This window comes from Nomascus leucogenys, chromosome 9, assembly GCF_006542625.1.
Source record: "Nomascus leucogenys isolate Asia chromosome 9, Asia_NLE_v1, whole genome shotgun sequence".
In the NCBI taxonomy this organism is placed as follows: Eukaryota; Metazoa; Chordata; class Mammalia; order Primates; family Hylobatidae; genus Nomascus; species Nomascus leucogenys.
In genome coordinates, this window is record NC_044389.1 from 94,528,392 (window position 1) to 94,544,900 (window position 16,509).

A 16,509-nucleotide genomic window follows, 5' to 3' on the forward strand; every position below is an offset into this window, starting at 1 on the left:
CTGCTAATTTTTGTATTTTAGTAGAGGTGTGATTTCACTGTGTTGGCCAGGCTGGTCTCGAACTCCTGACCTCAAATGATCCGCCCGCCTCAGCCTCCCAAAGTGCTGGGATTACAGGCATGAGCCACCGCGCCCAGCGTAGAAGTTCTCATTTGAGACAACTAAGTCAAATGTATCAATGAAATGCTGAAATGTAATGTCTACATGTGTAGTTTAAAAAGTATAAAGTATGTATGTTTCCTTTTGCAGTTCACAGGCAATGAAGAATCTGTAATCCATTAATATTTAAGGAATATTATAAACCTGGTTATTTATATTTAGGGAAGAAAATGGTTAAGAATCTCATGGAATTAATTGTATTTTCAACTAAATCTTTCATATGTTGGTGGCAGCATTGCTTATTCTAATACTGATGATGGGAGGTCTTTTTCAGGCAGTGTTGTACACAGTGACTTTGAAGATTGTTAGGTGCCATCATTATTCAGCCATTGTTACTCAGTGGGAATGTGGCTGAAGTCACATGAGGAGACGTGATATTGAACATAGGCTTGAAATTTATCATACAAGATAAGGTGACTAAATATTTGCCCTGGATAAAATAGGTTGGTATTGGCAATGGGAAAAAGAAACAAAAATTAAACAGACACACACACACACACACACACTGCACACGCACACACTCTCTCTCTCCCCAGAGACCTGTCAGATGCTAAAATGACTCTTAAAACAAATCTAAAAGTCATTGCTTCAGAAGTGATGCTACTTTATTTGAGTTTGCTTTTCCAAAAGTGGATGAGTTGCTGTCTCTATAATTTCTTCCAGAGATGTTTTAGCGTACCTCATCAACCACATACACATAAACTTCTGGTTGGATGTTTACCACACATATACACACAAATTAATGACAAATAGAGTAACCTCTATGAGCCTAACAAGCCTGGCTGGCACATATCCCGTGCATTGAAACTCATTTTTCTTTACCTTTCCCTCTTTCTCACTTCTACTGCCCCAAGCAGGAAGGGTTGACTGCCTCCTTTTCAAACTTCAGATCCAGTCTTCTTACTCCTAGAAGCTTCTCTGCTCAACATGCCATAGTGCTCTTACACTTTTCTGAATTCACAGTGGTTATTTTGAAATTAATCTCACACTGTTTTGTCATTTCTTCTGTAATAATTTGGGTTTAGTATAGTCAGGAGTTTGGGTTCTGAAGTCAGATTTTTGGCATTTAATTCTGGCTCCCCCTCATTTCTGATATTTGACCAAATTACTTAATCTGCTAACCTTCAGCTCTTTTGCTGGTGAAAAGAAGATTGTGGTGACAATTACACCAACTAAAGCATGCGACATGCTAAGCGCAGGGCTGGAACATTGTAAGGAAGCAAACTGAACATCCCAAATTGCCCGAGACTAAGGATGTTCCTGAAAAGCAGAACTTTAAGAGCTAAACTAGTAAAATCTTGAGCTAACGGGGTTGTAAGCATTTTACTTATATTATTAAACTTTTATTGTATGCAGATTCTTTATTCCTAGGGAAGTAGTCTTATGTTACCTCTTTCCCCCACTAACTTTCACAGGGGTATACATCTGAGTGCTTAAATACTTTTATGTGGGTTGCATTTTCTTATAAAGATTTGCAGGTTGCACAATATGAATATGCTTAATGTCAAACAACTGTACACTTAATGATTAAAAGGATACATTTATGGTGTGTATATTTCACCACAATAAATAGATTTGCAATCTTAATGATGGCAATAATTGTTTATTACTATAAGTAGTGTATATTACTCTAGTATGGTCAGCAGTAAGCAGGATATAGTATATACTATAAACAGGATATATTATAGGAATAGAAATAAAATTTAGCTAAAACTTGAAAATTGAAACAAAGATAATTTGAGAGTCTAGAAGAAGAGAATTGACTATTAGGATCGTAGCATTGGCTTGAGAGAGGATTTTTGATTTTGCAAATACATTTTAGGCTGTATGCTTCCTCCTTCCTCTCAGCTGATGACTGCCAGGTCCTGCTCTGCTACGCCCCAAGGAAATGGGGTCCGCTCCCCCTCGCCTCGTGGCACTGGCTTTCCCAGGAATGTTGCACACTAACCTCCAAATTATTCTACAAGGAGCTTTCTCTTGACTTGGATTTCTTCCTGCAGTCCCAGGCTGCTTCCCGAGGCCCAGGTTCAAACATTCGCCTCCACAGATACTGAAAACAAAGCACTGGGGGAAAACAGGGAATTGGGGAATAGCATGTTTAAAATAGAGCTGCACATGCCCCTAAATTCCTGTCAAATGGGGGCAAATGAAGCCCGCCAGTTCAGTAGGTCTGCAGTGTGGCTGCTCATTTGAAAAAATAAGACACCAGCCAGGCACAGTGGCTCACTCCTATAATCCCAGCATTTTGGGAGGCCAAGGTGGATGGATGGCTTGAGCCCAGGAGTTTGAGACCAGTCTGGGAAACATGGAAAAACCCCATCTCTATGAAAAACACAGAAAAATGAGCTGGGTGTGGTAGCATGGGCCTGTAGTCACAGCAACTCGGGAGGCTGTGGTGGGAGGATCGCTTGAGCCTGGGAGATGGAGGCTGCAGTGAGCTGAGATGGCATCACTGCACTCCAGCCTGGGTGACAGAGGCAGATCCTGTGTCAAAAAAAAGAAAAAAAAGAAAAATAAGACACCATTATGCAATTTCCTTTACCTCCACCCTAGATTGTGATGTATTATAATTGGTGTGGGGAACCTGAACGTCATATGCAGTCAGGGTTGAAAACACTGCAAGTAACTGATTCTTCCTCTGTCCTCAGTCCTTAATCTCCTGTCCTTCCTCTCCAGGGTTTGTTGCTCCTGCTGAAACTGCAGATTTAATATATAAAACAGTAATGATTGCTTTTATTTTTAAATGATTCCCAAAGCTTGAGCTTGATTGTTTTGTATCATGATGATTAGGCATGTCTTTAAAACTTGGTGGTTTTAACTCAATTATAGAGCACTTCATTTTTATGTTGAAGTCTGTGTGTTCTTAGTTTATTATGCAGTAAGCCTGTTTCTTCGGCAGTTCCCTATTCAGAGCTTATAATTAAGAATCTGCAAAGTAAAATCTAGAGACAATCTGGCTTGCTTCTGTATCCTGCAGGGAAGGAAAAGGGGTTTCTGTAGTGCTAAGAATCCTTTCAGATTAAAAAATAGCATCTTGTTTCTAGATTACATATAAACTTTGTGGATTTAGCTCCCACTGTGGCTTGTGATCACATGTGAATAGGACTTGAGGCTTTGACATGAAACTCTCAGTGACACGTGTAAAAGCAATTTGAGCAGAAAGGTCCACACCATGGCCCTATGTTATAACCAAGCAGCACAGCCACCTTGCTCATGGACTAGACAGGATTTTTTTTTTTTTTTTTTGAGACAGAATTATTTTGCTCTTGTCACCCAGGCTGGAGTGAAATGGCACGATCTTGGCTCACTGCAACCTCCTCTTCCCAGGTTCAAGCAATTCTCCTGCCTCAGCCTCCCAAGTAGCTGGGATTACAGGTGGCTGCCACCACGCCCAGCTAATTTTTTGTAATTTTAGTAGAGTTGGGGTTTCACCATGTTGGCCAGGCTGGTCTCGAACTCCTGAGCTCAAGCAACCTGCCTGCCTCGGCCTTCCAAAGTGCTGGGATTACAGGCATGAGCCACTGCGCCCGGCCAGGACTAGACAGGATTTAACTAGGATCTAGTTCATTATTTAATACTTAACTTCAAAACTAGCAGCATAGTCATACTTTCTCTTTTAGCAATTCCTCTCTGATTGTCTAAATAGGGTTTCTTTGTCCTAAAAAGAAAAACAAAACCTCATTAAGTTATTTGACATACATTAGCTGATAAAACAGTAGTCAAGCGTTAGAAAATATGACAATAATTGCATTGTATCATAGACTCTTTATTGGGAAATTTCTGAATGGTGATTTTCTCCCTTTTCCTGGATTTTTTCAAAAAGTCAGCCCATAGAAAAAAACCCAAATTATTTTCTCTTTTCACATTACATCTATAGTTAAAGTACTGTTTTTTCTCTTTTTCTTTTTCTTTTTTTTTTTTTTCTATTCGGAATTTGGTCATCGACTGTATCTCTATAGTCATTGAGGGGCCTTCAAACCTTCACCTTTTCTTTGATGACTTGAAACCTTAACTGTGGCTTCACTACACAAATAATTTTTCTGCTGCCTTCCTGTTCAATCTCTCAGCCTCTGTTGTATTTTGTTCTGTAAAGTGGGAATGGTATCTGTTTTAAATAGTTGTCGTAGTAATTAAATGACGGCATACAAAGCACCATGCACACCAAGGACACTTAATCATATTCTCTTCTTTCACGCACTCTGCGTACATCCCCCACAGTGAACTTCTTTTTGAGTACTCTTCAGTGTTTCTTGTGGGTACATTTCTTCATTTCATTTGCTCTAATCTTTGTGTATTTACATGTATTTCCTCTTTTTTCCAGTTTCAGATTTGGCAAGCCTCTTAAAATGTTCTTAGCGGGGTGCAGTGGCTCACGCCTATAATCCCAGTGCTTTGGGAGTCTGAGACAAGAGGATTGCTTGAGACTGGGAATTTGAGGCCAGGTTGGGCAATGTAGCAAGATAGTGTCTGTAGGGGGAAAAAAAATTAGCTGGGCATGGTGGCGTATGTCCAGCTACTTGAGAGGCAGAGGCAGGAGGATCACTTGAGTCCAGAGGCTGAAGTGAGCTATGATCACACCACTACTCTACAGCCTGGGTGACAGAGTGAGACCCCATCTCAAAAAACACAAACAAACAAACAAAACCAAAACTTTTCTTCCTCCCTTTCATCTTCTCTTTTATGATCTTCACATGTATTCACTTCTTTATCTTGGTTTTATCTCTTTCCATTTTAATAATAAACATTAAACAGAAAATATTAGTATAGCCTATCTGTGGAAGTACTTTATTGTACAGTAGAAGAGACATTTTGTTATTATAAATATTGTAGAATACTCCAAATAGAGCCTGAAATGCTTCGAGCTTTAGTCAGCTTCTAGATCTTTGGTCAATAAATCTTACCAATGTGAAGTGAAAGTTGAGTCATACTTCTGTGTATTTTCATTGACTTAGTATAACTAAAACTATTATTTGTGGCTTTAATGTTGTTGACATAAACAACCTGTCAAACTCAAACTCTTTGGTTAGAAAAGCCATTGTCGCCCGTTTGTAGCAATGCTGATGGTGTCTGATTACTAGTTTAATAAACAGGGCACTATGCTTTTACTCTTTGATTAAAAAGCCCTAGTTTGTTGCCAAATTAACCTAACATATTACTTTGTAAAAATTCTTTGCTTCCACATGTTGATGGAAGAAATCTCATACATGGAATAGCTATCTTTCAACCAAATTCTCGGTGAACCCAATGTAAAGCCATTGCTTTAGATTTCCTTTTTCCTGTTTTATTTACCTAAGTTTCCAAAAAAGGCATTCCTGTAGCATAACAATAGAAAAGCAGTGTTTATGCCTCTTCTTAAATTGCTGTTTGCTTTTACTAAGTTGATTTCTTTAGGCTTTCAATTATGTTTATCTTTTTTTGTTTTTTTTGAGGCAGAGTTTCACTCTGTTGCCCAGGCTGGAGTGCAGTGGCATGATCTCGGTTCATTGCAACCTCCTCTTCCTGAGTTCAAGTGATTCTCCTGCCCCAGCCTCCCGAGTAGCTGGGGTTACAGGCACACGCCACCACGCCCAGCTAATTTTTTGTATTTTTAGTACAGATGGGAGTTTCACCATGTTGGCCAGGCTAGTCTTGAACTCCTGACCTCCAGTGATCTGCCCACCTCAGCCTACCAAAGTGCTGGGATTACAGGCGTGACCCGTCAGTTATGTTTTTTTATAACCCCTATAGGAGTTCCCTGAAAACTCTTTAATTGCACCAAGTATAAGGTAGATAACTAGGTTTTATAGTCCTAAAGAAACTTTTTAATAACTAATTCAGCCAGAGGGCAAATAAGAATAATAAATAAAGGCATGAAGATAAACTGCAAGGGCTAGATAGATGGCTTATATTTATTCCAAAGTTGCTTATTCTAAACTCTCTTCCTTGCTCTCTCCAACATGTACACATTTAGGACTAATACATTACTTTCTTTTCTTGCTATATTTGACAGTAGCACAGGTTCCCTTTGAAAGTCAGATATAGGTAAGGAGTAGGCATAAATATACCTTTTGTGTGTGTGTGTGTATACATATACATATATACACATATATATACACACATATGTGTGTATATATATGTGTGTGTGTATATATATGTATATATATATAATTTGAGATAAGTTCGCTGTCTCTCACCCAGGTTGGAGTATAGTGGTGAGATCACATGGCAGCCTTGACCTCCCAGGTACAAGCAATCCTCCCACCTCAGCCTTCCAAGTAGGTGGGATCACAGGCATGCACCACCACACACAGCTATTTTTTTATTTTTATTTTTTAGTAGAGACAGAGTCTTGCTATGTTGCTCAGGCTGGTCTCAAACTTCTGGGCTCAAGCAGTCCTCCTGCTTTGGCCTTCCAAAGTGCTGGGATTACAGATGTGAACCACCATACCCAGCATACTTATTTTTTGAAAGCCAAAATGAGAGAACATTGTTAAGCAACATTCTTGAATTGTCAGTACTTAACAGGCACTAAGCTGGGACTGTGATGTATAAACTAAGTGAATCTAAATGTATTACAGAGTGTGAGATAACCTATTTTCCCAACTTTTTCAGTGTCCATTCCTGAAAGTTTTTCCCACACATTTAAAGATGGCTGTGCTTACCTCTATACATCAAAGCTTAAAGTTCATAGTTAAATGGTATCACAATGAATTAGAATTTAATTTTTATAAATTTACAGAGATGTTTATATTTAATCTTTCAAACTTTACAAATAGATTCAAGTAGTAATTAATGAAGCCATGAGTTGTTTAAATGGTTAAAAACCAGTGCAAGACTAGCAGTCTGGGGTATGCAGCCTGAATCATTTAATTGGAAATACCCTGAGTAGCCAGTGCCATTTCGTTAATTGGGTAAAAGGCCAGGTGCCCAAGACCCTTGGTGCACCAGGAGAGCAATTGTTTTTGTCACCCCTTTTCTTCCTGGCATGCCTTGAACATAGTGGACAGTAATAATTATTGTTACCATTTGTGAAGGCTTACTATGTGCCAGGAAATGCAGTGTGCTCTGTGCACGCATTAACTGATAAATATTTGCTGAGAGCAGAGACAGTGAATGAATCAATGGTCAAGGCTTCCAGATTCTAATACATAGAAAAGCCTCCCTGCTCAGCTAATTAATTGGGCCTGGAGATCTATGGGAATTTCATTCTTTTTTCTTCGTGAGTGGATTTTGACAATATCCTTAACTTCTGTTGACATCAAATGTTTAAATTTTGTTGATACTGTTAAAAAGTGTTCTTTTCTGAAGTATTTGATATTTAATAATGTTTTAATGACTTTGCAATGTACTATAATTCAAGTGGAGATCTTGGCAGTTTCTCTTTGGTCCCCTATCTGGACATTAAGCATAATTTGTAATAACTTTATAAGATAAATTCACTCAAGAACTATTTAAAAAAATCCACTTTCAATCTAATATAATTATCATCTGGAGAACATATTAAATGATTTATAATTTTCTGATGATTAAACTTCTTTAAAGTATTGATGATCTCACTTATTAGAGTGAATTTTCTACTTATAAAATATTAATTATTAATAACACTCAGAATTAAATCTTATTTCTTTTATTATAAAAACTGCTCTGAATAAATCAACCCATTATAATTACTTTATATACTCAACCTGATTAAACAAAAATGGCAAACTATTATATATTTTATAGCACATATTACTATAAGTTTTACTAATGTAGCATATAAATTATTCAAAAGACAATGAAGGGCATGCTACGAAAATACCCTCATTTATAGCTCATGTTTTTAGTCACAGATAACTTAAACACATTCACAGAGAAACGCACAAGCATATGTCTGCTGATTCTGTGGGATTTTAAAATCTAGCTTCTGTGTTGGCTTCTGTAAAATTCCGAGTTCTTCAAAACAGGAACTAGGCCTTTTGAATGTCATAATTAGTGGTTTGGAGAGCACATACTAAATGAATACTATTTTGATACTTTTTAATATAGAAAAATAATGTTTATGAAATTCTTTAAGGATTTGGTTTCTTAGGCTTTTGTAACATATTTAGCTGACTTAGTCTTGATAAGTCAGCTGAATATCACTTCTTCATAAAATAAAGACTTTATATATTCTAAGTAAATGTTTCTTTAAAGGGTGTGGACTTTTTGTTAACTACTGAACAAACGTGTTGCTAAACATACGTTATGTTTGCCATCTTTGTAAAAGTAACATTCAGCTGTATGTCTTGAAATATTGACAGTATCTGTTATATGAGAAATACCCTGTGAAAACATCTATACTCTGTCATTAAATTCCTTTAAAATTCCTATTTTTCTTTTGGAAAATGCCTAAAAGGATCACATGGTCAAATAAAAACATGATTTCATTAAGGGAGTATGAAAATTTTTTGTTTATGTTTTTAACATAGCATCTGCAATAGAGCAACAAGAATATTTAAAGTATATTTAACTGCATGCTAAACTGAGTTTCTTTATGTGTCCCTAATTACTAAGATTTCTACTAATCTAGAGATCACTTATAACACTGCAACTTAAATTTCACAACACTGAAAAGGCATTTTGTTTCAGAAGCTTCTAGCAGAGCATAACATCACTCTGAGGGCTTGGGATGGGTATTTCAAGGCTAGCTTTAAGGAATCTTCGTGTGTGTGTATGTTTCACATGCAGCACCTGTTCTTCCTGGAGCCTATCAGCAAAGCCATTCCCAAGGCTATGGCTACATGCACCAGACCAGTGTGTCATCCATGAGATCAATGCAGCATTCACCAAATCTAGTAAGTGTCCATTTGATACGTTCCTCCTTATCTGGTCTTCCCATTTCTCCTCAAGCATGTAAATACTTGTGGAATAGAGTTGAATTGAATATTGGGTATTTTCATTTAAAGATAAATGATGATGTGTTGCCATTTATACAACTCTTTTGAAGGAAGCAAAAAACTTACAGAGGTAAACTGTTGAGAAAGGAAGGCATTAATAAGCATTATATAAAACAATAAAACATACAAAGAATCTACCAGTACAGTATCCTAGCTGTTACTTCATGATTGGTACTAGCCGATTATGATCTTTATTCAGGCCTTAGGAGCACAGGTATTTGTTGGTTGTAAGTTCATCTTAATCAAAATGAACACAAAAGCCTAAATTATGTGGCCAAAATATATCTTCAAATCCCCCATCGGAAATCTTGAAGAACCGGTTCATATGTTCAGTGTAAAATTTGGAAGGAGTGTTCAACATTTGTCAGTTATACTTGGCTTCTCATGTGGAAATTTCTTCTACAATCCCTCAACATAGTCTCTTGGTCTTTGCCTCAACACCTAGAAAACTCTTCCACACTGTCTGGTAACTTCAATCGCTCTAAAATTCTTTGGGTCCCAGCCATATCCTCAGTCTGTGAATGTACTTGATTTTGAGATTGTCTGATGTTAATATTAGCTAAATGCTTAGCCTTAAACAAAAACAAATATAGGAAAACTCATTATAATCATAATATAGTAAGTACAATTGAGTATGTACCTTAGCATTCAGAACACTTATATGCTAAATTTCTCTCACAGTGATACAGAAACCTATATAGTGAGTATATTATGGTTTTTTCTTTCATTTGTTTTATATATTTTTAAGAGGAAATGAACATTTTTAGCATCAACTTAAGAAAAGTATATTGCCAGGAGAGATTTGGAATTCTCTGACATATGCAGAGTTTTGTTCTCTGAAGAATATGAAATCACGTATAATCTAAGGTTTCTGGGGTTATCTGAAGTTGGGGGGAACTTGGTTTTATTATTTCAAAGCCTATTTTTTGATGGACTAGCTGTCGTATTTAGTGACTTTTCTATCCCTGTTCCAAAAATATTAAGCTATTTGCTAGACTAGTAAACTTGAGATCAGCACAATGAGATGCTAGGTTTACAGATTTCCAGAGATACATGTGTTTGAAAACATTCCTAATAGTTACTTTATGTGTGGGTCGGTGTGTTGTGACTGGAATTTGTGGCTGTAGCTATTTTGGTATTCATTGTATAATCCCTTCTTCCTTTCTCAGAGGACCTACCGAGCCATGTATGATTACAGTGCCCAGGATGAAGACGAGGTCTCCTTTAGAGACGGCGACTACATTGTCAACGTGCAGCCCATCGACGACGGCTGGATGTACGGCACAGTGCAGAGAACAGGGAGAACAGGAATGCTCCCAGCGAATTATATTGAGTTTGTTAATTAATTATTTCTCCCTGCCCTTTGAGCTTTATTCTAATGTATCCTAAACCTAATCTTTTTAAAAGATAGAAGATACTTCTAAGACAACTTGGCCATTATTTTACAATGATGTATCCTTCCTTTGACAATTAGACACACAGGTACCAGGAAGAAGGAATGACCTCTGGGCTGAAAACAGCAGCATTTTCAGTAATTCCTACAAACACAAATCATTGTGTCTGGACACCTGGTGCTGCTAATTGTGTTCATGGTTTCCTTTGATTGGCTATTGAACCCTTCTGGGAAATGTATTTTTCTAGACTTTAATAGAGATGTTGATTGTCCCTTAAATGTAGAGTGTATATGAAACTTCTTAGCTGTCACTTTGGAATCACCCCAAGCCAATTCTCTTAACTCGGTAATGCAGCCAATAATTTAAAACCCGTTTTGCTTTTGAGTCATGAGGCAATTTCCAATATTAGTGAAAATTGCCCAATATAGTAAGTGTAAACAGTGGCAGAAGGACAGTCTGGTTAAAATTATATTGACTAGTGGCCTTAGGGATCTAGAAACTTCTGCTAAACAGAAATTTCCTTGTTCCCTAGGCTGACTGGGATCTATTTATTTCTCATTTGTACCAAGGCATCTCCTACTCTCCATTTATATTCTATGGGCCCAAGTCTATGCTCAGTTCCACAGAATGTCAGGACCAAATAACTTCACAGCTACTCTGCAAAGGGCAAATTATAATGTCATTGATATAATTTCCCTAGTAGCATTTACCCTGTTGCATGTCATGTAGATTCAAGCTTCTGTAACATAGGCAGCTGCACTGCGCGTTCCTATTATTGAAGCAAAAAGGGTGACTGATACCTAAAAGCCCTTTCTTCCTCTAGTCGCCAGCTCATCAGAAAAACATACTTTGAAAAGATGCTTGAGATTTTCCTGCTGCCTTGCACTCTAGTTTTGAAGGATTTACATCTTAGGAAATAACATGTATACTCTAGTAAATAAGCGATTTAAGTGTTCCATTGAACAGCTTTGATTATCTTAATGCCACCATTGATTTGAAAGTGAAGAAAATGTAACAGAAGCCAGTGAAGCAATGGAAGCTGGAGTGTGACTGGAAAAATACTCAGCAAACAAAGTTACCAATTTCATACAGAGATGATCTGGTGTCTTCTTTTGGAAAATGGTATTCAAATTCTGGAATGGAAATCTAGCCACCAAAACTGGTTAATCAAAAGACGTCCTTTTCCATTTTTTGGCTTTTATTTTCTAAATCATCTTTAAGGGAATGAAACAGGAATGTCATCAGAGATTTTTCAGTACAGGCCCAAGAGCCTGTTCTCTAAGAAAGAAATTGTTGCCATGTTTTGATTTTCGAATAAGTGACTTTGCAGGCTTTTGCTAGCTCTTGCTGCTGGGTCTTGAAATTTCATCTAGAGCCTGCAGTCAAGGTCACCAAGCCACTGGCACCCATCAGCAACCCTGTGTTTTTCTGATTGTGCCCTTTACTGTGACCTGCAACAGGGTAGCATTCATTTAGGGTCTGACTTCACAGTTATGATAAAACTGAAAAAGCAAAATTGCAAAAAAGTACTAAAATGTATGGGTCTTGGGGATTTCTGCCTTATATGTTATATTCAAGGAAATTAACAAAACATCCTGTAAAACATCTTTTAAGGAAACGTTTACTAGTCCAAAGGCCAAAGCTAATTTATTTACAGTTTAGAAAAGTTAGCACATGCTTTTGAAAATCTGTGATTTCATTTTATTAGGCTAAAAGAGTAAATAAGCTCTATTACACTGAAGCTGCATCTATATGTCACTGACATAAAGTTGAAAAAGTAAATGCAGGCAAATAACTAGAGAATTATTTTAAGGGGGTTTGGCTGGTTTTCTCTCACTGAAATGGCCAGTCGTGATTAAAGTGATAAAACCCCATTATCTGTTTTGGTGTATTGTACGCAAACCTACAAAAATAAACTGAACTTGCAATATTTTTGCAAAAAAAATCTGTCATTAAAACTGAGGATAAAATACCTGCTCAATTTTATTTTACTAAGTATATATTTACATTTCACCCAGGCAGGCCATTTTCTTTTGTGATTATAAGAAAGAGTAATTGTTGATTAAATTTTCAGACTAAATGTAGGACGGGTACAATTTTGGATAAATAGCACATTTATAGGAACCGCAATGAAAACTGACTTGAAATAATGTTTGTAATCAGGAAAATAATTTCATCCACCAATTTCAAAACCAGATTCACTAAACATATAAGTCAACACATATTTGAGGAATAAGTCTCCTAAAATTTTAAGCTTCACATAATAATGTTTGCATAGCAAAATATTTCTGCTTCAAGCCTTTAGGAATTAAGATCTGATCAGAATTTAACTACAGGGTAGTTGTTTTACAATGAAGACTAAAACCGAACAAGATGTTGCATGCGCTTGAGGACATAATTTGGTAGTGTTGGCAGTTGTTAATAAAGCTTGTCAGGATGTTAAGCATCTCAGGAGAAATATTGGAAAAATATATGTATAAAACCAAAGTGCTATTTTTAAAAGCATCATTTAAAAAAAAATTACATGCCTGAACAACTTTTCCCCTTTCCACGTGTTTCCCTCCCACCTTCAATTTGGCAACAAGTATCTCGTGCATAAAGCTGACAGCTAAAGAAGATTTTAAAAATTGAGTTAAAGATGACTGTGTAAATGTCCAAGCACAGAGAGCATGCACCTGCCTTTCTAAAGTTTGATGTGTTCTCAAGCCTGACAGAAGCACAAGGAACAGTTTGATACACTTTTAGAAGGTTCTGAAAACAAAGCTGTATAGGGATCCTCTCTCTCTTCAGCAAAGTATAGCAACAGAATATATTGCTTTTGTTGTAAGCTTTTGTAGTACATGTTTTTACTAATAATTCTTGTTCTCTAGAAAGCTTTCTATTTCTAACCTATGGCAGAATGAATCCTTCATGTCTTCTTGTTATTGTTTACACACTTGCAGTGTAGCCCAGTTTGAAATATTTATCTGGTTATCAACTGTCCATGGAGGAGGCTCTTGATGATCCCAGGTCTCCTTGACCTCCATACACCACACAGGCATTTGTAAGCACAGTTTCCACAAGCACCTTGTAGGAATATGGATGAGATTAGACCAGCCCCTCTCTGTCCACTGGGTTTATTTCTTGAAGAAGATGCAGATCTGGTTTTTCCAATGTGCCACAGTCTTTCCTTATCCTCTCCGTGCTGAGCTTGACAACACTCTGGGAATGAGGAACAAGACTTTTTCTAAAAAGATAGTGGAAGTTCAAGGGATATACCTCGTTTTCAGGTTCATCCATCTCCAGCGGAATGTTTTCAATAAAAGATGAAGAAAATGTGTGTGATCTTTAATAACACATCCCTATAGAAAGTGGATAAAAGATATACCAAAAGTATAATACAGATATATACAAATATAGGTGCCTTTTTGATTACTCTTGTTTGTCTAGTATGGTCTTGGAAAGAAAAACCAAGCAAGCAAGTTGCTGCCTATTCTATAGTAATATTTTATTACACATGATTGATATTTTTGTGGTAGGGAAGTGGGATGCTCCTCAGATATTAAAGGTGTTAGCTGATTGTATTTTATCTCTAAAGATTTAGAACTTTAGAAAATGCCGACTTCTTCCATCTATTTCTGAAAGGTTCTTTGTGGATTTGTATAGAGTTGAGCTATATAAACATTAACTTTAGATTTGGGATTTAAAATGCCTATTGTAAGATAGAATAATTATGAGGCTGGATTCACTACACAAGATGAACTTCACTTCATAAATTAATTATACCTTAGCGATTTGCTTCTGATAATCTAAAAGTGGCTAGATTGTGGTTGTCTTGTGTAAGGTGATATGGAGGTGGGAGAGCTTTTAGTTAAGTAAGAAGCTATGTAAACTAACAAGGATGCTAAAATAAAAGTCTCTGAAGTATTCCATGCCTTTTGGACCCTTTCCTGGCAACTAACTGTCAACTATTGATCAAAAAAGTCAAGGCATTGTATGTTGCTTCTGTGGTTGTTATTCCATGATGCTTAGACTACTTGAATCCATAAACTTGGAAGAATCTTTGAGCAAATTTGCTCAATTGTCTGTATGACTTCAGTATATTCCTGGGAATTCCACAGGATTTTTTGTGCTTGATAAATGGTATCCAGTTTGCATAGTATCTACTTCTTTGTAATCCAGTTGCTGTTAAGAATGATGTACTTTAAAGGAAAAGAGAAAACTGCATCACAGTCCCATTCTCCAGTGTCCATGCAATAAATTGCTGAGCATTTAGGAAGCAGCACCAAGTGTATTACAGGCATGATGTGAAACTTGATATTTGACCTGTGATCAAAATTGAACCATTGTGCAGTTTGGCTTCTATTTGCTTCAAAATATGTAGAATTGTGGTTGATGATTAATTTGTGAGACTAACTTTGAGAGTGTAACAGTTTTGACATTGAGTGTTTTGCAAATAAAGGGGCTTCACAGAATGTTACAATGTTACTAATATAATTTGGCTTTTGTTATGCAAATTGTTAACACCAGCTATTAAAATATATTTTAGTAGAAATGCTTTAATTCATATTCTTTTCCTCTACACTGTGAATCTTTAAGCCTTGGTGGACTAGAGCAACATCGTGCTGCCCAAAGGACTAACCTATGCAAACTAGTTCACATTTTAGTGGATGTCGCAGTTAATGTGTAATAAGATATTATTTCCCCTGCATAATGTACAACAGCATTGAAATGACACATTAAGCTTAGCATCACATTGTATAGTACAGTCACTCACAAACCCTTCAAGGCTACCCTAATCATTAACATTAATATTTGTTTAAAAGCAAATCACTGATTTATCTATTGAAACTACTTGAATGACGGCAAACCAGGAATGACAGATGGCTGTGTTAGCAATGGCTTTAATGTGTTCCCTGCAAGTGGTCTTCTATGATAGAACTGCATTCTCAAATGCACTCTCTTCAGGGTCTTAATATTCTGTGTTTTCTCTCTGTATTTGTAAAACATTATAACACATTAATTTCCTATCTCCACACATTTGGTTTGCTTAAATAAATGCAGGATATAAAAAAAATGGTTCACTTCTTGGCTCTCACCGTGGTTTCTTGGAGCATGGGTTGTTAGATGCAAGCAATGCACCCTAATAATACCCCAGGTCTGAGGTTTAACATGACAACTCACATCAAATCACATCAGAGGTGTGTGCTGCCTTCAGTGCACTTACAATGATGAATCAGTCAAGATATTTTCCTCCCCCAAATAAACTTAGTTGTAAGTGATAACAGTATTAGGCTTTTCCAAGCTCAGTATCTTTCTGATTTTATATCAAAGTACTGCAACAATGTATCATTGTAGTTAACTTATTTCAAGAATAAATTCCTCATATGTCCTCAATAGTACAATTCTAATTTTCTTATATTCATAAGATGAAAGAAAGGGCTTGGAGCGTAGAATAGAAAGTGCACAAATTGAGTACATGAAGTGGGAAGAAACTCTGATTTCTTAGCTAAGAAAGGCTCATCTATCACAGAACACAATTGCTTTTCTCCCCCCCTACGCTTCCCATAATTGAAAAAGTGAGTCCCTATTTTTCACTCTCATATAAATCTATGTGATTTGGATGCTAGTCTTAATGTATTATTTTGTCAAACTTTCTCTTTGGCTCATAATCCTTCCTAATTGTAAATTGATAAACTTTTCGGATGGCATCTGCTCATAGAATAAACACTTCTTCCAAATATTGGATTTTCTGTTTTTTATATTCCGTAAGTATGAAGTGAATATTTTAATAGTATTATGAATCAAGCACACTGTATTTGAAATCACAAGACAGCACAGTTATTTATTTGAAGAATTCACTACCTTTTTTTCCCTCTGAGATTTTTTTTTTTTTCCATTCTATTATACATTTACTCTTTGGAACCCAGGCCACAGAGGAAATGAATACGTTAGATTTTTTTTTTTTCTGACAAAAAATAATTTAGATTTTAAATAGACTGCTTATAATTTTATTATCTGAAACATTTGTGAGGTTTTACAGGTAACTATGACATGGGCACCAAACAACTTTTCTACCA

General features: G+C 36.5%; 1 protein-coding gene across 2 annotated transcripts in view; it reads left to right on the plus strand.

The window, feature by feature from the left end:
• Positions 1-16,170, plus strand: part of NEBL (nebulette) — a 443,477-nt gene extending 427,307 nt beyond the window's left edge. For both annotated transcript variants that reach the window (XM_012499561.2, XM_003257700.3), the window contains 2 exons: positions 8,848-8,954; positions 10,226-16,170. In XM_012499561.2, coding sequence (XP_012355015.1) covers positions 8,848-8,954; positions 10,226-10,402 — 284 coding nt within the window. In that variant the 3' untranslated portion in view covers positions 10,403-16,170. The remainder of the gene's footprint in view (positions 1-8,847; positions 8,955-10,225) is intronic.
• Positions 16,171-16,509: the final 339 nt, after the last annotated feature.